General features: G+C 37.2%; 2 protein-coding genes across 2 annotated transcripts in view; one reads left to right on the top strand and one right to left on the bottom strand.

Annotated features, from left to right (window-relative positions):
• The window catches only part of COG5 (component of oligomeric golgi complex 5), a 310,052-nt gene extending 304,136 nt beyond the window's left edge, over positions 1-5,916 (bottom strand). The window contains exons 1-2 of the mRNA XM_088018413.1: positions 5,807-5,916; positions 694-833 (exon numbers count right to left, since the gene is read on the bottom strand). Coding sequence (XP_087874539.1) covers positions 694-833; positions 5,807-5,900 — 234 coding nt within the window. The 5' untranslated portion in view covers positions 5,901-5,916. The remainder of the gene's footprint in view (positions 1-693; positions 834-5,806) is intronic.
• A 67-nt stretch (positions 5,917-5,983) lies between these two features.
• On the top strand, positions 5,984-22,214 carry DUS4L (dihydrouridine synthase 4 like). Its single transcript, XM_028094525.2, has 7 exons — positions 5,984-6,198; positions 10,555-10,691; positions 15,051-15,172; positions 18,449-18,566; positions 19,622-19,744; positions 20,670-20,896; positions 21,607-22,214. Exons 2-7 carry the CDS (start codon positions 10,576-10,578, stop codon positions 21,852-21,854), a joined length of 954 nt encoding a protein of 317 aa, XP_027950326.1. The 5' UTR covers positions 5,984-6,198; positions 10,555-10,575; the 3' UTR covers positions 21,855-22,214.
• The last annotated feature ends 1,648 nt before the right edge of the window (positions 22,215-23,862 follow it).

Genomic DNA, 23,862 nt, shown 5'->3' with positions numbered 1-23,862 from the left:
TAGGAAAGGTACCAGCACACCTGAGATTAGGACCCATCTCCTAATTCTCCATATTGTGTTCTTTCTACCACAAATTTATCAACTTTCTATAATTTCAGCAAATATTACACTTCGTGTTCATAAAGTGGGAAGTGCCAATGTGAACAGACCAATTTTTCTTATTCAGTGTTCTACTTCCAAAATTCCATTTCCTATTACTTTTATCAAAGGCTTCCTATTTTTCAGCCACCTATATTCACTGCACATCTGTTAAGGTAGTGAAAACAAAGTATGAACAAAAGCTTTTGGAAAGAGGGGTATGTTAGTTTTTCAACTAAGAAAAAGTAGTTTAAACTTTTCAAAAACATACTTTGAAAAATAAGCCACACTGGTAAAGTTACATATTTGCTCATTTAAATATGCATTTAGATTAAATAATGCAAGGATTACAAGTGATAAATCATGATTTTTTGAAGAATCCAGATGATCCAGAAGATTGGAAATACCTGGGGTGCCTGGGTGGCTTAGTCGTTAAGCATCTGCCTTCAGCTCAGGTCATGATCCCAGGGTCCTGGGATCAAGCTCTGCATCGGGCTCCCTGCTCAGTGGGAGGCCTGCTTCTCCCTCTCCCACTCCCCCTGCTGTGTTCCCTCTCTCACTATGTCTCTCTTTGTTAAATAAAATCTTTAAAAAAAAAAAAAAGATTGGAAATACCTGCAGGTGTAGTTCTTTATCCAACTGACTGATTCCTTGGGCAAGTTTTGCTAGTTGTTCAGCAATTACAGCCTGATGAATTGACTGGGAAGTGTAAGTCTTTACATCAAAGTCTTCATTTAAAAAATCACTGTAACACTCTAGGTGAAAAAACAAGGAAAGTCTTTAATTATTAATTGCACTGCACTAAACCACAGATATCAGACAACAAAACAATTATAGATAACATACTTTGACATCTTATACACCAAGAACTGTTGTAAATGAGAAGAGAGTGGTAACATTCACTGAGAGCTTACTGTGGGTGAGGCACTGACCCAAGCACTTTAAACATATTAATGCATTCAATCCTCACACAACCCTGCTGGAACTATCGTTTCCCCCATTTCACAGATGAAGAGACAGGTAAAGACAGGGCATACAACTTGTCCAACCTGTCTGAGATTTGAATCCAGGCTGCAGAGCCCACACTCTGAACCCCTACCTTACACTGCTAAAAGTTAACTTTTACCAGTGAGTCAAAAGGAACATACTGAGTAGAAAAATAAAATTAACTACTAACCATAGCCTTTAATGCAAGAAAACAAGGTCACTGACAATGACCACAGGCAAATTGACTATATTTGATATTTACGGTCTCCGATTTCTCTAAATCAATGCACAAATGCTGTCATAATAAAGTGAAGCTGGAATTTTAACAGAAATAGGCAAACACAAACTTTCAGTTGTTACTGAAACTAAGGATTTATGGGTAAAATAACTAAACGGAAAGAGAGCCTATGTTCAAAACAGACCCTTAATGAACCCAAAAAAGAAGTGATGCTAGATGTTAAGATATCTTTCAGTACAGAAACCCAAAAATCTGTGGGTGAAAAACAAATGGAAAGAATTAAGAGTTAAAAACAGTTATGCAGAACTGAGCTCAATGTAGGTATAAAACCACTATCTTCCACCCGTGTGAGAGATATGGGTAAAACTACCCTGATAGAGATTATAAAACTAACCAGCAACCATTGTCTCTACCCACATAATGTACGCTCCATGAAGGCAAGAGCTTTGTTTTGTTTATTCCCACATCCCTAAAGCCTGAACAATGCCTGACACATGGCAGGTGCTGCATACCGATTAAACGAATCAATTAATCTATATCAGCTGGAAGTAGCATTCTGCAAAGAGCAAAGACTCATTCTTGATGATTCTCAAAGTGAAAGAAAAACTGCTACTTTGGCCTTAATTCTGGGAACCCCATTTCCTTCCAGTTTGCCAGGGACTTTTCAGGATTAAGGATCCTGCAAGGCAGCTAAGTGGAGAAGGCTACTCCAAGAAGAGGGAATGTTTAGAAGCAGCAAATGCCATCGCATATTTTGAGAAATAAGGGCAACACTGACATCAGTGTGTCTAGATTACACTGTGTGTGTGCTGGGCAAAAGGGGAAAGAATGATAGGAGTTGAGGTTCCAAAGGAAGGCTGAGAGGGCAGTTTAAAAAGAGACTGGTAAAGACTTCTAAAATGTTCAGAATATATCTCACTGAGGTTAAAGACAAGAAAGAGCACTGACAGCTTTGTGTTTTAGTTTCTGGCAGCAGTACGGAGGATGAATGAAAAGGGATTAGTCACAGTGGTGTGCTGAAGCTGGCTCATATTGGCTCCTGAGAGCCAACGGTTCAATTTTCAGGAATTGTGTGAGCTAGGGGACATCACATGTAGGCATCTTAAAAATTGACCATGATGAGAGTATTTATACCATAGAAATTGGCATACACTACAAAATCAGGGCTTTTGGGCGCCTGGGTGGCTCAGTTGGTTAAGCGACTGCCTTCGGCTCAGGTCATGATCCTGGAGTCCCAGGATCGAGTCCCATATCGGGCTCCCTGCTCGGCAGGAGTCTGCTTCTCCCTCTGACCCTCTTCCCTCTCGTGCTCTCTATCTCTCATTCTCTCTCTCAAATAAATAAATAAAATCTTTAAAAAAAAAAAACAAAATCAGGGCTTTTCCTATTTTACCAGAAAGGTGGTTTACCAGTATACTCATGTAATAGACCTGCAGAGGCCGCCAGTAAGGTGCTCTGTTAACAGCCCAAGGGACATGATGAAGGCCTAAGACAATGGCCCTAAAAAAAAAAAAGTGACTAATTTGACAAATATTCAGACAGTATAATGTGTAGGACTTAGAGACAGGCTGAAAATGGGTAATTAGGTAGAGCAAGAAGTAAAAGGATGATTCTTGACTGAGTAACTGACATAGGGAATTCAGCTTTGCATTGAGCTTGACCACTAGGCATCGTTGCATAAAGATAAAAATGAACATATTGTTGCCTCCAAGTAACTCATAATCTACATGGGAAACAAGCACACATCTAACTAACCACATACAATTGATGGTAACAGAGGTTAGAGGAAAGGGGTAAAAAAAAGAAATAATCTCACTTTTTCACATATAGCACCTGAACTATTTGTTCACATGTAATTTTTGGTATGTAAAACTAATCATGCCTTTTCACTATCAAGATAGAAATGTCCAGTAGATAGTAATCCTATAGCTCAGAAGGGAGGTAAGGACCATCTATACGGGTATTTGTGTGCATCTATATTAATTTTGAAACCATGAAAAAAAAGATGATTTAGGAATAAATTTTGAAATGTACAAAAAGAGGGAAATGGAGAAGACTGAGTTCAGAAGTCAGGCAAACACCAAAAATTTGGAAGTAGATGGAGAAAATGAAAGCAATCAAGGAGACTAAGGAGCATTCAGAGAGAAAGAAAAACAAGAATAGCAAGGGACGGTTTGGAGAAAGTTAAGTGGTAAATAGTGTCAAAGATCTTATAAAGATCAAAACAGTGAAGGCTGAATACTAGCCACTGGACTTGGCATTTGAGGGCTGATTGTCCATCAGAAGAAAAGTCATATAATGTTTCTCTTTTATAGTTGTCTCATTCCTATAGGAGGTACATCAGGAACAGCTCACAAATTATTCCAACTACTCATCTGCTCACCAACCCTATCAATTCTGTCCTCTACCACTGGCAGATCCTGTACATAGTGAATCACTATTACGGACAGAAATGTTTAATTTTTAGGAATGTTACAGAGAATGGGTGGTGTGAACCACTGAATTAGGGGCAAACTGAAGAAGACTAGCAATTAAAGGAACTTGGAAAAGAGCATTTAGAGAATTAGGAATTTTCTTTTTTAAGCATAGAACTCACAAGTCACATGAGGGGAAGTATTTCAAGAAAAGAGTCAAACCCTTTTTACAAGTTCAAGTAAGATAAGGACCAAAAAGTATCCATTTGATTTATTCACAAGGAGGTCATTAGAGACCTTAGCAAAGAGATTTCAATGGCATAGAACGAGGGTGACTGGGTCCTTGAGGAGACAGGAAAGAAATCCAGAGCACAGGAAGACCGTCCCTGGAAGCAGAGATTCTACTTCTAGAGTAATGGAAAATACAAGGGAAAAAGAAAGGCCAGTTACAGGTTTAGGTTTAGTTCATAGGTTTGATGGGGCAAGAAATGGAGGAAGCTCACATCTGATGGGTTATCTTTTTCAGGGAAGTTTAAAGTCATTTGTTGAGTTTGAAAGGGGAGGTCTGAAAGAGTAAGGATTTAAATAATCACTGCGGAAGATGGAAAAGAGAACTAAATAGGAAAATACAGAAGGCAGAATTAAGGACTATTTACCCTTCAAAAACTGATTACAATTCCAGAATGCATCCTACTGAAATATATACCTATGCCTGACATGTATTGTTTCTTCCACTTCTTCACCTAGGTAAGTTCTATTTACACTTCAAAACCAATTCCATCTAGAAAGCCTTTCCTGACACTCCCCTAATCACACCCAGTTATCATCCTCCTCTGTATTGTTTGACTTTGTACACAATGCTGCTACCCAGCAACACTATATTATAATGCTTACCTTCACAGCTTTACAAGATTATTTCCCCTTACTAAAATGGCAAGTTGCTTGAGGGTGGGAATTGCACACATATCAGTTCAAAACTTGGTTAAATGGAATTTAAATTAAGATACAGAGATGTATTGGACAGAGATCCTAACCTAGAGAAGCTAACACAATCTAGTTCAGAAAACCACCTCATCAGAAAGTTTTGACAAAAGTATATACATTATCAGGAGAAGGCAAGGAATTAAGGGCAATAATATACAACACTCAGAGAAAAACAATAATCTAGAATGTTATTTTGTTTATAACCTACTTTGGTCTACAAATGTGTGCATATGCTTACTGTGATGTTCATTAAAAAATTTTTATTCTGCACCCACCATATGAAAGGTACCGTTATTAACTGTGGCATATAAAAAGGGGTTCTACAATGCAGCAGAAAAAGTTAGGTACACAAATTATTTCAATACCAGGTAGAACGTGATGGTAATTAGGGAAGAAAATTAAGAACAGATGAGAAGAAATTTGAACTTTATTCTGAAGGATACGGGATTTGCGGCGTGTTAACTGAATTAATACAATTTAATGTACTTCTCAAATGTACGATGTTTAACTTATTTCCTAGAGTTTTCTTCTGTCCAAAACTATCAATAAACTCCTATATTCAATACATATAGTTAATCCCTGCCTGAACTAATGTTCTCAACTCGTCCCATGCATGGCTGTGGATAAATGCCTTGTAAAAAAAAAAACAAACCTGTGTAATCCGAGAATTAATAAAGGGATGCTTCCAACTCCACTTAAAAATGAAGCCCTTTTAACATTAAGAGCTGTCATCTATCTGTTCTAGGTCTTTCACTTTTCATGGGATGCAACGCTTCCTCCTTTCAGCAAAAATTGCGGCAGCAGCCAGTGGCTGTCAACCTAGGTCACCGGAGTGCGGCAGTCCCAGGACTTCAGAGAAACCTCAGGTGCAGGAGGAGTAGAGTTGAAATGAGTAGCAACCAGAAATCAGGCGTCCCCTGGACACCCGGAAGGGAAGGGGGCTGCTAGTCTCTGGAGAAACAGGTTGGCTGGGCGGGGGGGGAGTGGTCACGTCGAGACCGGAAAACTTTCTGCAAAGCGACGGGTTGAGTCCACCTCCCGGGTCCAGGTGCGGAACAGGACCGTCTCCCCAGGCCCACCACCCAGCCAGACCCAGACTCCTTACCGTCCTGCAGAAGCTCCCGGACTGTCGCTGTCGCCGCCCCAGAACCCAGAGCCCCTTGGCCAGCTACAGCGACGCCGCCGTCACCACCTTCCATGTTGGCAGGTGCCGGGGTGATGGCGTCAGCGGTCAGTTAGCCCCTCCCAGGTGGTGACGCACAATGCCGGCGCCGCCCGCGCCGCCCGCTCCGCCCAGTCCGCGGCTCCCGGCCGGCCTGAGGAATCAGCTAAGCGGCCGCAGCTGGAGGAATCCCCTGCTGAGAGCCGCGTGTCTCCCGGAGCTGGCGGGCGCCCAGGGCCAGGCGCGTGGGGGAAGCCGAGGCCGCGGCGTTGGCGCCCTGCGCCGTCTCCTGTCGCGCCACTGGGGCTGACGTCGTTCCTCCGGCTGAGGAGAAGGTGGGCGCGGGAGCCTGGCCGTAGCGCTTATCTCTGTGCAAGTATTTACCCTGAGAACAGGAGGCTCTCGGTGGAGGCTGGACAGGAAAGCGGAGGTTTCTGGGATCCTCGCTTGCCCTCCACAAACACAGCTGGGGAAAGTTAGTAACTCCCCAGCCTTATGTGCCACAGGCCTTGGCTAACAGCCCTGGGGTAAAGGCTGGCGGGGAAAGGTTGGGAAGGAAGTTGCCGGAATGAATACTAAGGGCAGAGTTAGGGAGAGCCGAAGGTTGGTGAAGAAGGAAGACTGAACCAGGAAAAGACAAGTGGACTCAGTCTCTGCCCTCTCTTGACCTTAAGCTTTTTCTGCCTCTTCCTTTCTTTTTCAGCCACGTGCTAGGAGTGATGTCAAACTTTTTCCTATTACAAACTGATGGATTTTCCATATCTCAACTGACAGTATTGAAGCTGTCAAATCTAGTTCCCGTTGTCTCCTCCGCTAATACAAGTGCATTATTCACTTAGATTTCTCCCAAGATGGATACTGATAATTTAACAGGTTAACTACTCTTGTGCAAGAAGGTTAGGCGTTCCTACATAAAGAGAATCTGTAACATAACTTCCCCTGTACACGGAGAACCAGTTTTTCCCGATTCCGGAGCTACACGGTTCTCTCGATTCTGCTAACAGTATTTCAACAAGGTGCTAGAATAGTACTTTGTGCATTTAATACTCATAACCACTCAGGTAAGCATGTCTTTTGATGACACTGCCTTATGCTTTCTCTTGACTTTGTCTCAGGTTTTCCCCTAGTGTTTTTGGTCTCAATCAGGGTCTGACTAGAATTGTTCTGAATGAGTCACATGAATTGTTCAGGGCAGCGTGCTCAGACTCACATTAGATTTCATTATCCATAATACACAAAATTTTTAGTAATTCTTTAAGGTTGATGAGTAAGTATCTTTGAATTACGGGTTCTTTTTTTCTTGGCTTTACATTGGAAGATTCTAGAAAAGTTGCATAATACTCGTTCATTTAGTGAAGAGATTTGAGCCCCAACCATACACACCAGCACCAGTTTACAAATGAGACTCAATTCCTATCTTGTTCCAAAGGAGCTCATAAGTAAGGTAGAAACCCATGTAAACAGTTGCACCAGGTGCTTTGCAGTTTATGGATTTCTTTTTTAAGATTAACTACACATTGAAATCACCTGGAGAGCTTTAAAAACCCACTGATACCTGCATCCTAAGCCCAGAGATTCACATTTAATTGGTCTGGGGTATGGTTTGAGCATCCTGAGTCTTAAAAGCTCCCCGGATTATTCTAATATACAACCAAGATTGAAAATTACTGATTTATTCATTAAGCAAATACATATTGAGGGAGGCCTTTGTGCCATGTACTAGAACTATAAGAATGAATAAGAATGAAATTATTCTTGCTAAAGTTACTAACAACCTAGTTGCTATTAGATGCCTTTTAGTCTTTTTCTTAACTTTTTTGTGATGTTTAAGGTGCTTATCCCCTCCCTCCTTGATATTCTCCCCTCTCTTCAGTTTTTGAATATCACTCTTCGGGTTTCCAGAATTCATCTCTCAGTTTCCTTTGCATTATTCTCTGTCTTTTACTTAAATATTGGTGCTTCTAAGGATTTCTTGCAAAATATGGCATCCTTAAGTACTTCGTCTATGTGTTTAGTTTCAACTTATTACCTAAAGGCTAAAGACTCTCAGTCTGTATGTCTAGCTTTTTCCTGAGCACCATATCTGTATAAGCAGCTGTGAGGCATCACCATCTGGAAATCCCAAGAGCACTTCAAGTTCAATGTGCCCAAATATGAACTCATGTTTCCCTGCTAAAACCTATTCCTCCTCATTTTCTATCTCAGTGATTGGAACTGCCATCCACCTAGCCTCTAAAGCCCAAGTATAAACATCATCCTAAAATTCCTTTAGAGTAATAAAACATGCACTGTCCTGAAATGATTTCCACTTCCTAAATATGTTGCCAGTTTATTTTTATTTTTATTTCTAAATAGGTCTTAAGTGTGTTCTCTTTTCTTATTCCTAGCGACCCAGGTCAGATACTCATGCATTGGACTGGTTTACTACAATAGCCTCCTTTGATATTTTGCCAAAAGCCCTACCCCCTTCAGTGAAATGTTTCTAAATCAGAAATCTAATCATGTCATTTTCTTGCTAAAATGTTTCATTTACAAATATACAAGGAGAGACATACAGCCTGTACATAAATCTGCTATGTATGAAAGTGTGTCGCATGCATGTATTAACATGTTGGGTGCATATGAAAAATCACCCACAAAGGTGGAAAAATGGTTAAGAATCAAAGCTCTATAGTATAAAATCTAAAAATTACTAACATGGAATATAAGGTCCATGATTATCTAGGCCTTCTCACTCCTTCTAATCTGCTCAAATAACAAGGGACTTCTAATGGTTCATTTCTCAGGTTTATTTCATCCAACATTTTCAAGCCTCTCTGGTTTTATGTGTTGCTCCCTGTGACAGGACAGTTCCCCATTTCCACATGTCAGCTCAAGCTTTCCCTCCTCCGCTGTTGTTGATTTCCCTCATTTCTCTAGACAATTATTTCCATAACAGTTAAATTGTGTGTAAGTGTATTAGAACTACCATTTTGTGTATGTCTAATAGATTTTTAAAGACAGGAGAAATGTATTTCCATCTGGTATTCCCAACAGGAACTTAATATTTGTTGAATGATTAAATACATGTCCTTACCCTCAAAAGCTCAAGAAGAAATGGACTTGTTATTATTATACTCTATAAAAGTAATTACAAGTGCACATGATAACAGGAGAGCCTAGAGTGTAGTGGGTTAGATCAACTCTATCTGGGATTCAGAGAAAACTGTCAGAGTCATCAAAATGGGAGATTATGAGTACATAGACTAAGGCAATGAAGATTTGCTCAAGATTTAATTAAAGGTACTAGTTGGTTGACACACTTGTGGGAGACGGAGAAGTGGAGGACAAACCCCAGGTTTCTGACTTGAGTATGTAGAGGTGGCATAATCAGGACACAAAATGCGAGAGAAGGAACAGGCTTGACTCGTGAAAAGGAACTACCTTTCTCTTGCTTATGTTTTACCTATGTATGTGAGCTTACATTGTTCTAATCAGAAATTTTTACTTTAAAAAAAGAGGTAAGGGGCACCTGGGTGGCTCAGTAAGTTAAGCTTCCCACTCTTGATTTCAGCTCATGATCTCAGCCCAGCATCTGGCTCTATGCTCAGCAAGGAGTCTGCCCATCCCTCTCCCTCTGCTCCTCCCCCCTGTTCCTTCCCTCTCTCTCTCAAATAAATAAATAAAATCTTTAAATAAAAATTAAAAAGAGGTAAAAGTTAGACTGAGCATTGGTCAGTAAAACTAGCTTATTTCAACTGTACATTATACATATTATTGGTTTATATTTAGATTATAATAGTACTTTCTGGATTAGCTAAACAAAAAAATTGCATGTTGAGCAATTAGACCTTCCTAAAGTTTGCCTGTATCTGTTGCTAAGTTACTAAAGCCAAACACTGGAATATGGAAAGCAGCCAACACTGAAATGACAGGATTTTAGGTATAGCAATTTAAAAACACGAACTATAATTTAATCACTTGTACTTCTTTGGGTATAAAAGTGATTTACTATGCAATTATATGATTATAATTAAAATTTTTGCTAGATGATACCACATTTAAATTTTTTTAAATAAAAGTGTGTTTGCCTTCTGATTCAGATACAAAGAATAGAAATTGCAAATAAGAATAAACATGAAATAAGACCAGTAAATCTCTTGAAATACTACTTAGAGTTGTTCAATTAATGCCATTTAGCTTTCCTGCATAAAACAAGGTATTTCAAAGTGCCAGACATATGCAGTCTTATATACAAAATTATTCAAATCAAATTTTCTGGTTTATCAATACCAAACAGTAACATGGGAAATTTTAAACATAACATGAAAAACCATGGTATTCTAAGAAAAAAACTTGTAGTTTTCCACATCTTGAGCATTTATTAATTTGAGCAGAAAATGTTACTTTAGTGAGTTAAATATAGAATTTGAAACTGTTAGTGTTTGACACGAACAAGCATAATTTGTACCGAATATATAAACGTGATGATTTCACAGTGTACTAAAAACTGTCAGTGACTTATAGAGACAAGATTCTGTAGTATCCTATTTGATACTCTGAAAAGAAGCTAAAAAGATTCCTGAGCCCACAAGCCTGACCAAAAAAAAATATATATATATATATATATGTTCTTGGCAATTGAAATTGTTCGAATGATGGGAATTCATCTAATGAAAGTAATTTTTCTCTATGCAAACTGTCTTTGTCAGATTTGAAACAAATCTGTATTCATGAAGAGTGACTGCATACGAACCACAATATGTCAAGAAAGAAAAAAAGATCCAATAGAAATGCTTCATTCTGGGCAGCTGGTAAAAGTCTGTGCCCCAATGGTTCGATATTCAAAGTAAGTATTAGTAAATGGTTAATGAGCTAAGATGTGATTTCCTTTTTATGCTCTGACCACCATAGGGGATCATCAAACACCTAGCTTTGGGGTCATGATCTAGGCTTGTGTGCTGGTGTTACTATTTTCCTATATGTGTGTCGCCTTGAGTAAACAACCCCTTCAAACTTCACTTTTTATATCTATAAAAAAAGATAGTGTTTGTAACCCCCACCTATAAAGATACAGAGGATATTAAATAAAAGATATTAAGTAAATGTAAACATTCATGCACAGATTTTTGTTTGTAAGTCTTCATATGTCTGGGACAAATCCCCAGGACTGCAATTGCTAGGTCATGTGGTAACTGTATGTTTAGTTTTTAAGAAACTGCCACATTTTCTGGAGTGTCTGTACTGTTTCACACTTCCACTAACAGTATGAGGAATCTAGTTTCTCCTCATCTTCACCAACTTTTGATAATAGCGTGTTTTTTATTTTAGCCATCTGATAGGTGTGTAGTGATATCTCATTATGATTTTAATATCCATTTCCTTTGTAGCTAGTGATGTTGAAAATGTTTTCGTGTATTTATCCTGTATATTGTTGAAGAAATGTTTCTTTACGTCTCTTGCCAATATTCTAATTAAATTGCTTTTTTACTATTGAGTTGGTTTTTTAAAATTTTTCAGTTGTAAGATACAACTTAGGCATTTGTCAGTGTACAGGTCAGTGGTGTTAAATGCATTCACATTGTTATACATCCAATCTCTAAAACTCTTTGTTTTACAAAACTGAAACTCTACACGTATTAAACAATAGCTCCCCATTCCGCTCCCCACCCCACCCCCTGGTAATTATCATTCTACTTTTTCACTCTGAACTTGGCTACTGTAGGTGCCTTATATAAGTGGAACTATATAATAGTTGTTTTTTTGAGACCGGCTTATTGCACTTAGCATAATATCCTCAAGGTTCATCCATGTCATAGCATGTATCAGAATTTCCTTCTTTTTTAAAGGCTGAATGATATTCCATTTGTATATATGTACTATATTTTGTTTATTCATTTATGGACACTTAGGTTGCTTCCATCTTTTGGCTATTGCAAATAATACTGCTGTGAACATGGATGTATAAATATGTCTTTCAATTCTTTTGGATATATGCCCAGAATAAGTGCTGGATCATATGGCAATTCTATTTTTAGTTTTTTGAGGAACCGCCATATTGTTTTCCATTTTTTCATTCCCACCAGCAGTGTACAAGAGTTCCAATTCCTCACCATCCTCACCAATACTTACTGTATTGTTTATTTGCTTTTACTATAGCATCCTTTTTTTTTTAAGATTTTATTTGTTTATTTGACAAAGAGAGACACAGGGAGAGAGGGAACACAAGCAGGGGGAGTGGGAGAGGGAGAAGCAGGCTTCCCGTGGAGCAGGGAGCCCGATGCAGAGCTTGATCCCAGGACCCTGGGATCATGACCTGAGCCAAAGGCAGACGCTTAAGGATTGAACCACCCAGGCGCCCCTTACTATAGCATCCTAATGAATGTAAAGTGGTATCTTATTGTGGTTTTGTATGCCCCTAATGATGCTTAGCATCTTTTCATGTGCTTATTGGCCATGGGTATATCTTTGAAGAAATGTCTACTCAAGCCCTTTGCCCATTTTTTAATCAGATGTTTGTTGTTGAGTTTTTCCTTACTTCTGAGTTTTGAGAGTTATCTATATATTCTGGATACTATTCCTTTGTCAGATATGTGATTTGCAAATATGTTCTCCCAGAATGTAGCTTATCTTTTCATCCTCTTAACAGAGCAAAAGCTTTTTGTTTAATGAGAAAATCTAATGTACCAGTTTTTCCTTTTGTAAATTGTGCTTTTGATGTCAAGTGTAAGAGAACTTTGTGTAGCTCTTAATCCTAAAGTTTTTCTTCTACTTTTTTTCAAAGTCTTTTTTTTTTTGTTTTACATTTAAATAAATTTTGAGTTAATTTTTGTATAAATGTGAGGCTTAGGTTGAAGGGGTATTTTTTGTTATGTTTTGTTTTGCCTGTGGATGTCTAATTACTCCAACACCATTTGAAAGGCTGTCTTTCCAGTATTGAATTTCTTTTGCATCTTTGTCAGAAATCATTTTGATCATGTTTATGTGGCTCTTTATCTACATTACCTGTTCTGTTTTTCTTTTTTTCCCCCTATTCAGGTCTATTGATCTATGAGTCTATATCCCTGCTAGTACTACACAATCTTGATTACTATAGCTATATAATAAGTTTTAAGTTGGGTAGATTAATTCTTCCCACTTTATTTTTCTTTCTCAGTATTGTTTTAGCTATTCTAGTTCCTTTGCCTTTCTGAATAATTTCTTATAAATTATCTTGCTGGAATTTTCAGAAGAATTATATTAAATATGTGTATCAATTTGAGAATTGAATTCCTTTCTATGTTGAGTCTCCCAACTCATGAGCATAGTATCTTTCCCATTTATTTAGATCTTTTATTTTTTTCATCGTTGTGTGTAGTTTTCAGCATATTAAGTGCTATATATGTTTTGTAAGACACCTGATTATTTCTTTTTTTGTAGCAATTGTAAATGGCTTTATACTATTAACTTCAGTGTCCATGTATTCACTGTTGGTATATAGAAATGAAATTGATTTTTATGTTGATTTTGTATCCTATAAACTCACTGAACTTCCTTATTGGAGGGTTCTTAAAATAAATTCCTTGTGATTATTTATGTAGACAATCATCTACAAATAGGGACAGTTTTATTTTTTCCTTTCCATCATATGCCTTTTATTTCCTTTTCATACACTGAGTAGAAGTTCCAGCACTGTGTTAAATAAGAATGATGAGAACAAGCATCTTTGCCTTGTTCTTGATCTAGGAGAAATATGTTGTTTTTCACCTTTAAGTATGTTAGCTGTAGGAGTTTTTTGTGGATGCTTTTTATCAAGTGGAGAAAGTTCCTACCTATTCCTGTTTTCTTGAGGGTTTTTTCTTTTTATCATGAATATTATTTTGTCAAATGCTTTTTCTACATTGATTGATACAATTATGTGATTTTTCTTTTAGCCTTTTAATAAAGTGGACTATATTGATTGATTCTAAACATTGAACCTTCTGTTTTAACTTTTTTTTTCCTGTCATCACTATAGCAGGAAAGGAATGAGAAAGCACTACCTCATCACTATGAGGTGAAAGTAAAAGTCCGGATTTACTATTTGGTCTCCTTTGACACTCTGGGGGCAGGGGGCTCCTCATTACTGCTGAGCTGGGGGTAAGCCATGGAGGGGATGGCCTGGTACCTGTTGGGCTCTATTGAAAGTCCTGGCCATTCACTAAGCATCTCTGATACTACTTAACAGTGGGAAGGGAGAAAGTATTGAAGTCCCAGCTTCTACCTGGCTTTCTCTGACACCACTATGAAGAGGATTAGAAAACTTTGTTTTGGCCCTGGAAAAGTACAAATCTAAGCTCCCCACTCAACCTTTGCTTCTGGAGGTGGGGCCACAGTTTTATCTCTGGTGTTTGGCTGGAGTAGAGCCACTATTTAAAATTGTTCTGTCTTGTTAGGCTTCCCCTTTCCTAGTCCTTTGGTGAGAGAGCTGACTTTTGTTGGGGCTCTTTTTGTCCGCACTCATTGGTATTTCCGAGTTCCAGCTTCTTCAGGTCCAAATCTGGGATATTTGAGGCAAAAAGGAAACCCAGGGAACTCACCACTGTTATTCCTCAGGTCCCAAGGTCACTAGCCTTTCTGTTCTCTTCTTTCCACCTTTTAGAGTTTTCTTATGTTTATTTTATATATAATATACTGAGCAGTGTTAAAAAAAAACAAAACTCAACTGAGTAAATGTGAAGATCTCACTGGCTTTATTAAGCAATTCATGAATCGCACAGCATCCCACCTAGCAGGTGGAGAGATGCACCATGGAGTTCTACAAAATGGGAGGTTTTTACAGGAAGGAGGGTGGAACAAGTAGTTATTAGCAAAAGAAAAGAAAGGATTGGTTCAGGCCAGGATATCTTTTGGTGGGGATGGGAACAACAGGGATTTTTTTTTTATCCTGCAGAGTTCTATACTATTGCTGTTCAAGAAATTTCAGATTGACTTTTAAAAAGGTCACATTCCTGGGATAGGTTGAAACTGTAATTAAGTCTTGGTTTGTGGTCATGGAGGGGCAAATGACTCCACTCTGGATTTGTGTTTTTTCTTTTTTTAACAGCCATAATAGGAAAAAGTACATCTACTCTAACCTCTCAAAGGTAGAACTTTCCTCTAATAAATATTTAATAATTAAATTAAACTTGGAAGTACATATGATTGTGGTGTTTTTTAAATGCCTAATTAAAGTTTTATATGCTTGCAGGTTGGCTTTTAGAACATTAGTAAGAAAATACAGTTGTGATCTGTGCTATACACCAATGATAGTTGCTGCTGATTTTGTCAGATCTATAAAAGCCCGAGACAGTGAATTTACGACAAACAAAGGTATGTGAAACCGAGAGTTTGCTGACTTTGTAAAACTAAAAAAAAAAAAAAATCTTGTCTGATCAGAAACAGCACAATTCAGATTTTTTTTTAAATCTTTTAGTTGTTTTATGTTTTTAATAAGTTTTTTAAGTATATTTTTATTCTGTGCCCTGTAAACTATGGATGATATATCTAAGCATGAGGTTAGCCTTCTTAGGGCCCCATCCTCTCACCTGAGCTATTAGGTTCCTATCTCACTGCCTCCAGTCTTGCCCCATTCCAAACCATCCTACATATAGCCCAAAGGAGCCTTTGTAAAATGTAAATTTGATCACATCTCTTCCCTGCTTAAAGTCCTTCTTGGACCGCTCATGGCCTAAAGCAGTGGTTCTCAAGGGCTGAAACCCCAGGCCAGCAGCATCAGCATCATCTGGAAACTTGTTCAAAATGGAAATTTCTCAGCTCTGCCCCAGGCCCACTGAATCAGAAACTTTGGGTATGTGGTCCAGCAGTCTGTTTTAAAAAGCCCTCCAGGTGATTCTGAGCTTGCTAAAGATTGAAAACCAGTGGCCTAATGAGTAAAACTCCAGTACGTGTCAGGGTACTTGGCTGGCTCAGTCAGTAAAGCATGTGACGCTTGACTTCAGGGTGGTGAGTTCGAGCCCCAGGTTAGGTGAAGAGATTACTTAAAATAAAATCCCAATACCTGTGAATAATCTATAATGTTCCTCATGATCCAGCCTCTGGATATATCTTATGCAGCTTTATCTTCCATTAGTTTCTCTCCACAGCCCACCAACCTTTTTTTTTTTTTTTTAAGATTTATTCATTTATTTTGAGAGAGAGAGAGAAAGTGTATGTGCACATGCTAGTGGGGGAAGGGGCAGAGGGAAAGAATCTTTCAAGCAGACTCCCCACTGAGCACAGAACCTGTCATGGGGCTCCATCCCACGACCCATGAGATGACCTGAGTGGGAACCAAGAGTCAGTGGCCTAACCAACTGAGCTACCCAGGCACCCTCCATCAACTTTATTCTTTAATAATACTAACTTATTTAAGTTCCTGAAAATGCCCCATCCTCTCATACTTCTCTACCTATAATATCCTTTCCTCAGCTATGCCCGTCCCCCAGATCCATAGCTCTCTGGCAAATGACACTACATGTTCTTAATCCAGCTCTCAAAGTTTGTGGCCAGGGAGTTTGCCAGATCACCCTCCACTATTATCCTCTCTCACAGGCTTTTTATTGGACTTAATTCTACTGTATTATAATATCCTCTTTGTATGCCTGTCTCCCATTCTCTAGACTATGGGCTCCTTGAAGTCTGGAATTATCTCTTATGGATTTGTATCCTTAGCTTCTAGCCCTGTGTTGAAAATATATTAAACTAATAAATGGTTATTAAATTGAAACTATAACTCTTTGAGTTATAAAGGGAAAAACATCCTATATCCTTGGGGAAAAGCAAATTCTCCTACCCCATGTTAGTCCTATAAATCAGTGGATTGCCATAGAAATTCTGAATAAAAAAAACAAAAATTAACAGAAAAGAGAAATTCTGAATCAGTGAAACTGGGATGATGCTCAGAAATCTACATTTTGGCAAATACCTAGTGAATCTCATATAGGTAGTCCCCAAAAGAACTTTAGAAAGATTAAAATACATCTATCCAGAGCTTATAACACTAACCCAAAGAAAGATGTGAAAAATATGTCCTTAAAACTTGGGAAGGGGCGCCTGGGTGGCTCAGTTGGTTAAGCGACTGCCTTTGGCTCAGGTCATGATCCTGGAGTCCCGGGATCGAGTCCCACATCGGGCTCCCTGCTCAACAGGGAATCTGCTTCTCCCTCTGACCCTCTCCCCTCTCATGCTGTCTATCTCATTCTCTCTCTCAAATAAATAAAATCTTTAAAAAAAAAAAAAAACCTAGGAAGTATCTGACACGTTTTCTATATTAAAAGGTAAACTTTTATATGTTAGAAAGGAGCACACATGTACTCAAAGACAAACCAAAACCTGGAAAGAATGTAATATTTACGATAGAGGGGCACCTGGATGGCTTAGTTGGTTAAGTGTCTAACTTGGGCTCAGGTGGTGATCTCAGGGTCCTGGGATCGAGCCCTGTATTGGGTTCCGTGCCCATCGGGGAGTCTGCTTGTCCCTCTGCCCCTCCCCCTGCTCATTCTCTCTCTCTCTCTCTCTCTCTCTCTCTCTCAAATAAAATCTTTAAAATAGATATATATTTATGATAGCAGAACTCATTTCTTTGTTTTATAAATAAAATTTTAAAAAATAATAAGAAAATAAAGAACAATTAAAAGAGGAAATACATGTAGAAAAATAGTGAAAGAATATGGAGAGAGAACCCACAAATAAAAATACACATTGTTGGATATACAATGTAGAATAAGTTGTGAGGAAACAAGAACTGCCGTCCATACTGTTGTGTATCTGTATTGGTAAACTCTTCTGAAAGAAAGCTTTGTGGTGTCTATCAACATGTTAGATGCCTATCCAGCAGTTACATTCCTGGGACTTTACCCTATGAATATACTCAGAGTAGCATAACAGTATTCTCATCGCAGCATTGTTTGCAAAAGCCACAAATGAAAAACAGTCTAGGGCGCCTGGGTGGCTCAGTTCGTTAAGCGACTGCCTTCGGCTCAGGTCATGATCCTGGAGTCCGGGGATCGAGTCCCGCATCAGGCTCCCTGCTCAGCAGGGAGTCTGCTTCTCCCTCTGACTCTCCTCCCCCTCATGCTGTCTCTCATTCTCTCTCTCTCAAATAAATAAATAAAATCTTTAAAAAAAAAAAAACAGTCTAGAAGTACACTCTGTGGTCCATCCATACAGAAGAATACGCTACTAAAAAGAAAGTAGGTCTGAGTACAACTCTCAGATACATTGGGGCAGGGGGAGCAGTAGGCATGGAAATATATATAAAATGTTCACATTTGCTTAAATTTTACAGATATACATAAATTGTTCTGGAATACAGTAAACTAATTCTCATCTTTGGAAATGGGATCTGTTTGTCAAGAGTGTTGTAATGTTCATTTTATCAAATTTTATACTGTTTGAATTTGAACTAAATGTAAATTACTTTTAATTTAAAATATTTAAAATTAGTTAAATGCTATGTTGTTTGAACAGATACTTAGGCTGAAAATAGTTATTATCCCATACAAATATGACAAGTTTGGTGTATCGTGTGTGTGTGTGTGTGTGTGTGTGTGTGTGTGTGTGTGTGTGTTTCTGTGAATTTTAATGTTGAGCTATTCGTTTTATCAGGTGATTGCCCATTGATTGTTCAGTTTGCTGCTAATGATGCAAGACTTTTATCTGATGCTGCTCGTATTGTCTGTCCTTATGCGAATGGAATAGACATTAACTGTGGTTGCCCTCAGAGGTAAAGCTTAAAGAAGTTGGAAAAATTTTCAGAAAAATTAGAAAAAAAACTATGTGAACATGGTAAACTATTTCTCTAGTTTTCCAAGAATTAAAAAAATAAAGAAAATAGAGTTAAAGCGCTTGGGCTCCAAATAAAAAGCAAGAAAAAAAAATAAGGAAAGATTATTTAGGAACAGATATGCAAAGGTATTTTCTGATGTCTAAAACAAGGTATAGATTAGTGTTTTGTCTTACCACTAGAATTTTTTTGTGTGTGGATCTGCCTTGAACCTGACCCATAAGTAGCTAGGGAAGACTAGAACATTTATAGAAGTCCCTAAAGTGAATTTTTACTGCTATGTCAGACAAGAAACTGTGATTCTATGATTTGAGAAATCGCCACTTGTTTTCTCCTAATTAATTTTCTCTATAAGAATACTTTCTTATCATTACCTTTTCTTTCTATACCACAGTTGTTTGGTTGAGTCTGAGTAACTGGGTATTGATAGGATGCTTAATTTGATACTAGTATATCCCTACCTTCCTAGCACCATGTCACATTATCTGTCAATAATACAAAATGTGTCCAAAGAATAAAATCAAGGTTTTAAGTACATCATAATCCAAACGAGATTAGACATATTTGTATACTCATTAGGAGAGTTAAATAAGCTGTTTAGTGGTGTTGGAATGCTGTAAGCCAAAAATATCTTTCTACTATTAAGATTAATAAAACATCTTGTTATGTACAATAAACATCAAATTTGGAATTCTAAAAATCTGAAGTAATTGAAATTAATTACAAATACCTAAGTCTGTTTTGGTTGAATTAATTTTAATTTAATTTTCTCACTTGCCAGTGAAAACCATTTCTCCTAAGTACTTTTTGATCTGGGAACATGTTTTCCTTATCTCCTATCGATCCACTTTAAAATGTTGGATCTGTGAATTATAAAAATCTGATTCCATTCCAGGTCACTAAGATAGAGAAATAAATGTACTTAATGGTGCTTTTAAAATTGTATCTCCTCGTCCATCTATTTACAATTCATTTGTTGTGTCTGCTTTATAAAGGTGGGCAATGGCAGAAGGTTATGGAGCTTGCTTAATAAACAAGCCAGAGCTTGTTCGAGATATGGTGAAACAAGTAAGAAATCAAGTGGAAAATCCCAGATTTTCAGTATCTATTAAAATAAGGTAAAGACAATATTTTAATCTACTAACAAGATAGTCCATTACTTAGGAAATTAAAAAAAAATTCCTTTTGTCTAAGAGTGTGAAGGTATCCATCCTTAATATATTGGTAGCTAGTGTATGGAAATGTAGAAATAAGACATTTAGTAAATGACTACCATAATTTTTATTTATAAAAATAACAGAACAACTTCATTTTTGTATTTTTTAACAGAAATTAAAACATCCCTTTATTATTAAAAACTTCCCCTCAAAAGAAACCCTCTGTTTTTTTCCATGTACTGCCTAATTAATAATGCTGAGAGGGGTGCCTGGGTGGCTCTCTTGGTTAAGCGTCCAACTCTTGATCTCAGCTCAGGTCTTGATCTCAGAGTCGTGAGTTCAAGTCCTTCGCCAGGCTCCACACTGAGCCTGAAGTCTACTTTAGAAAAATAATAATGATGATGCTGAGAAACATTCCTGGTACCAAGAGTAGAAAATAGTAATAATATTTGCACTAAAATTTCACAATGAAAAGAAAATAAACCAGGAATAGGTTTTTGGGTGACAGGTTAAAAACATATTTCATGATAATGTATTATATTTTCCCATTCGGGGGTTGGGGCATACACAACAGATATTAGGATACTATCTTTCCATTCCTCCATGACAGTACTTGGATGACTTTTTCAGTTATCAAAGCCAAAAGGGTGAAGCACTAAGTAAGGTAAAATTTATCATCCTATCGTTGCCAATAGTGAAATAGCTAAATTTGAAGCCTTAAATGGGAACTGATCGCTGAACAAAACCTTTCTGATAGTGACATGTGGTGATAATATAGCAAAGCTAACTGAATAATGTTATCAGATGAAATTTTTTTATTTAGCTTATTAATTTTAGCATTAAGATTTGTATGTGCAAGTAGACTGATGTAATTTTGAAATTACAGGATCCATGATGACCTTACAAGAACTGTAGATCTTTGTCGAAAGGCTGAGGCAACAGGAGTTTCTTGGATTACAGTCCATGGAAGAACTGCTGAAGAAAGACATCAGCCTGTTCACTATGAGGCCATTAAAATAATTAAGGAAAACATGTCTATACCTGTAATTGCTAACGGAGACATCAGAAACTTAAAAGAAGCAAAAAATGTGTGGCATATTACTGGGACAGATGGTAAGAAATAAGTACTTGAGTTTTTTTGATTTTTAATTAGCAAAAAAAAAAGTGGGGATAGGAGAGTAATGTTAATGTGATTTTTCATTATTTGTCTTTAAACTGGAGCCATATTTTCCTCTTTTACTGATTTAAGCTAAACAACTTATTAAAATTATGTTAGCTCTTTTACTTAGAGGCAGTAGATGTTTTAATTTGAGTAAGTCACTTTTCTCACACCATCATATCCAGTTAGAAGGCTATTAGTAAAATAGCCTTTTAGTAAAACAGAAATGAGAATTAGTGAACACAGAGTGGTCATAGGAGCCAAAGGAACTACATACTGCTATGCAGTTTTATTACTACCTTATATTGTTGGCACACCAAGGCCTGTGATATATGGCTAGATGGGAGAATGCAAATAAACCTAAGCAAATCCAATTTATGACAATCTGGATTAACCCTAAAAAAAAAAAAAAAAAAACCCAGAGACTAATTGTTTAATGTAGAAGTCTTAAAATTTTTTTTTAAATTCTTATAAGTACATTGAAACATTATTGGTTTACAAACATATCAAATTGTTTTGTAATTGAGTTAGACTAATATGTGGTTATTGTGAAACCTTGTAATAATACTTTATTTTTCAATATTCTCAGTTTGTTTCATTAAGTTTGACCTCATAACCATGAGTTCTTAATGTGTGGACAAATGTGATATGCTTTAATTTATAGGTGTGATGGTTGCAAGAGGACTCTTAGCAAACCCGGCCATGTTTGCTGGATATGAGGAAACCCCACTGAAGTGCATCTGGGACTGGGTTGACATTGCTCTTGAACTTGGAACTCCATATATGTGTTTCCATCAACATTTAATGTACATGATGGAAAAGATAACTTCAAGGCAGGAAAAAAGAGTATTTAACGCTTTGTCAAGCACATCAGCAGTCTTAGACTACCTTACAGACCATTATGGGATTTGACTGGACTTCCTAAATTATTTTAATATTTACTTCGTTTTATATCTACAGTGAAACCACCCACGGTCACATTTCAGTTTCTACTTAAGTCAGTGTCTCTCACACATTAGCATAAAAACAGTACCCTGAGAACATTTTAAAAAGTTAGGCCTAGACCCCATCCTCAGAGATTCTGATTCAGTAGATCTCTAGGGTGGAAACAAAATTTAGTTTTAAAGAGGACCCCAGGTAGATCAAACATCCTGGTCATCCTACCAAACATTGACAAATACTGCTCTGAATCCTGTTACGGATTTAAAAACAAAAACAAAAAACCTCAGAATTTTTTTCCTAAAGGAATTGTGTTTTTAACATGTTTAAATAAATAAAACTTTTTATTTTAATACTAAAAGTATGAGTCCTATAGTACTTATAAGTTAACAGGAAGCATGTTTGAGTGAAAATAAGTGCAAAGTGACAGAATGAATGCCAATTCTATATAAAATGAAAAGGAACAAGAAATTATACAATTACTTTCAGGGCTTAGAGTAAAAATTCAAATTGGAAAATCAAATTGGTACTTCCTAATTCATGAATGACACCTCAAGGTATTTGTTTTAAACTGTATGTAACTGAATTTAATTATGTGTGATGTTTTCAATAATTTAAAACTAAGATCCATGAAACTCTTTAAATGACATTAACTTCACTACGTTTCAAGTCTTCTAGATCCTACAAGATTGAGAGCTTGGTAAATACACCTGTACCTAAAATGATAAAATTAGTTTTAGTCCCCCACTTTTTAGGTATAAAATTTTGGTAACCAATCTGGCAATGATTATATATTTGAAATATTTCTTAGAGAAATTTTTTAATTTAAAAACCTAATTTCCATACCCTGTTTTTAGTGATCTATTTATGTTATTTTTATGCCTCCCAGCAGTTGATAATAATTTTAATTTTTTTTGATAATTTTAAAGTTCCATGGTCTGGGAGTGTTACTAAGAATTTTGTTGTTGATGAATGTGCCACTGCAAGAATTAAGTATCTCAGTTAACTATTAAAAGTTCCATAGTTAAGATATTGGTCTATACTACCAACGTGAAAACTATCAGGAGACAGTTATCTAAAACTGCTTAATTCAAGTGTTTGGCAATATTAAATGAATCCATTTTAAACTAAACATTGTGTTGCCATATTTTTAGGCACATTCTATTTTCAATTAACATATTTTTAAAGATAACTGGCTTTTTCATTTGATATAAGTAATATGTAAGAATAGGGAGCTATAGTCAAAATTTGTAATTTTTATGTTTGTAAATTAACTCTGAAGTGAATTAAACTAGTGTGTGTGCACAACAGCATAGAGTACGGTGCACAGCCTTTCAAAGGAACCAGTGTGGAAGAGCATGGAGTTCTAAGTAAGTTTGATTTAAAAAAAAAAATACCTTCCTTATAGTTAATTTATATTTAGTCCTTTTTCTCTCTTTTCTGTGTGATCAAGTGTATTTGTGATAAGAAAAAGCACCCACCTAAGTGTATTTTTAGTTTCTATAATTATCTCTTTACATCATTTAATATTCCGAAAATAATTCTGTCCAGGAGGATAATACTGTCATTTGCATTTCTGATATCTTGTCAATATTTTAAAAAAATTATGAGTGTATTCACGCAATTCGAAAATCTGGAAGATAGTAACTGAAGGAATGCGCCACACACATCGTTTTCTCTCCCTCTCAGTCCCCAAACATCTCTCTAGATTGTATGGTCTCTTCCCAGCCTGCAGACAGAGCAGGGAAATGTTTTGAAGCTGCGTATTTTTCCACGTTCTCACAAGAACAAAATGCTGCACAACCACCAGTCCTGCCTCTTCCATTTAACTCTAGCGCAATTCCGGACAATAAGAGCGTTTCTACCAAAGAAAGACGGAACAGGAAAGGCCAAGAAAAGAGCGCCTTTCAAACAGGTCCACTGAATTCGCATCACCCTATCGAACCCTCCCGCCCCGGCGCCATTGCTTCTCCGTGGACCC

Source organism: Eumetopias jubatus, unplaced genomic scaffold (genome assembly GCF_037043125.1).
Source record: "Eumetopias jubatus isolate StellerSeaLion01/CBP00866 unplaced genomic scaffold, mEumJub1_p1.0 scaffold_14, whole genome shotgun sequence".
Lineage (NCBI taxonomy): Eukaryota > Metazoa > Chordata > Mammalia > Carnivora > Otariidae > Eumetopias > Eumetopias jubatus.
Note: the sequence above shows the minus strand (reverse complement) of the source record. Positions and strands in the feature narration are given on the sequence as shown.